At 38.7% G+C, this 1,656-nt stretch overlaps 1 protein-coding gene across 1 annotated transcript in view; it reads right to left on the bottom strand.

The window, feature by feature from the left end:
• KIN (Kin17 DNA and RNA binding protein) overlaps positions 1 to 1,656 on the bottom strand; it is a 48,900-nt gene that overhangs the window by 11,770 nt on the left and 35,474 nt on the right. The window contains exon 10 of the mRNA XM_011974947.1: positions 1,544 to 1,643. Within this exon, the coding sequence (XP_011830337.1) occupies positions 1,544 to 1,643 (100 nt within the window). The remainder of the gene's footprint in view (positions 1 to 1,543; positions 1,644 to 1,656) is intronic.

The following is a 1,656-nucleotide window of genomic DNA, read 5'->3' as shown; positions in this document are numbered from 1 at the left end:
ACGCTGAGTAAAAGTAGTCAGACCAGAAAACAGGACACATTTATATTTATAGAAACTTAATTTATATAAAATTCTAGAAAAATAAGAACTGAATTACAGTGACAGAAAGCACGTCAGCAGATGCCGAGGAAGACGGGGGACGTAGGAGCAGAAGGTAGGATGGAGGGATTAGAGAGGGAAATGAGGGGATTTATCCATCATCTTGATTGCAGTGACGGTTTTATGAAGTAGGCAATGTTCAAACTTACCAAATTGTATACTTTACATATGTGTGATTTATTGTACATCAATTCTACCACAATTAAGCTAACACAAGTTTTTCTAATTTGTAAAAAAATTTTTACTTTAGGAGGAAAAAAGAATAAAGAATATGGCAATTGGAAGTTCCATGGTCTGATGTTATCACTACATTGGCAATGACACCCCCCAGGAAGATTCTGAGTCAGAAGCAAACAACCTGGTCAAAGTAGTGTTCGTACTCAGATACGGATAAGTTTCCAGAAGGCAAAGACAACTATGGGGGAAAAAAAGCAAAATAACACAGACTTTCACTTGACTATCGCAGAGAGCTAAACAAATACATTACAGGTTGAACATCCCTAATCTGAAAACTCAAAATTTGAAAAGCTCCAAAATCTAAAATCTTTTGAGTGCTGACATCATGCCACAAGTGGAAAATTCCACACCTGACCTCCAGTGACAGGTCACTGTCAAGAAAGATGCAATCAAGATTACTTAAAATATTGTATAAAATTACCTTCAGGTCATGTGTGTAAGGTGTATATAAAACATAAATGAGGCTGGGTGCAGTGGCTCACGCCTGCAATTCCAGTCCTTTGAGAGGCTGAGGTGGGTGGATAACTTGAGATCAGGAGTTCGAGACCAGCTTGGCCAACATGGTGAAGGCCCATCTTTACTAAAAATACAAAAATTAGCCGGATGCGGTGGTGCGTGCCTGTCGTCCCAGCTACTTGGGAAGCTAAGGCAGGAGAATTGCTTGACCCGGGAAATGAAGGTTGCAGTGAGTCAAGATCGTGCCACTATACTCCAGCCTGGGTGACAGAGTGAAACTGTGTCTCAAAAATGAATAAATAAAAATAAAATAAAACATAAATCAATTTTGTGTTAAGACATGGGTTCCAACCCCAAGATATCCAATTATGTATACGCAAATATTCCAAAATCCAAAATTGGAAACACTTCTGAGTGGAAGTCCAGGCATTTCAGATGACAGATTCTCCACCTACAACCATAAGCCTAATATAACAAATGCTATCCATATATGTCTATGTTTTGCTTCAGAAAGAAAAAAAAAAAGTATTCCAGGAAAGGAAAATCCATTGACACCACAAAACAGCTTCACCAGGGAGCCAGTAAACTACGATGCCCTTGAATCCAAACAGAGATGAGTTACGCTGGCAGTTAATGTTGCCAAGACAGAAAAATAACTACAACCATCAAGCACTGTCAAAATACAGTGGCTTAAGAATGGAACCGCTCATTTTGATGGCATATGTATTAAATGGTCTGCAAACAGATTTACCTGGTGCTGGAATTACTGTCTCTAAATGAGTCTGGTCAAGTTTCAGCTTGTCTCCAGAATCAATCATCTTCACAACAGCTGTATATTTGTCAATTACTTCCTGTCATGTAAAA

Source organism: Mandrillus leucophaeus, unplaced genomic scaffold (genome assembly GCF_000951045.1).
Source record: "Mandrillus leucophaeus isolate KB7577 unplaced genomic scaffold, Mleu.le_1.0 Scaffold15, whole genome shotgun sequence".
In the NCBI taxonomy this organism is placed as follows: Eukaryota; Metazoa; Chordata; class Mammalia; order Primates; family Cercopithecidae; genus Mandrillus; species Mandrillus leucophaeus.
Note: the sequence above shows the minus strand (reverse complement) of the source record. Positions and strands in the feature narration are given on the sequence as shown.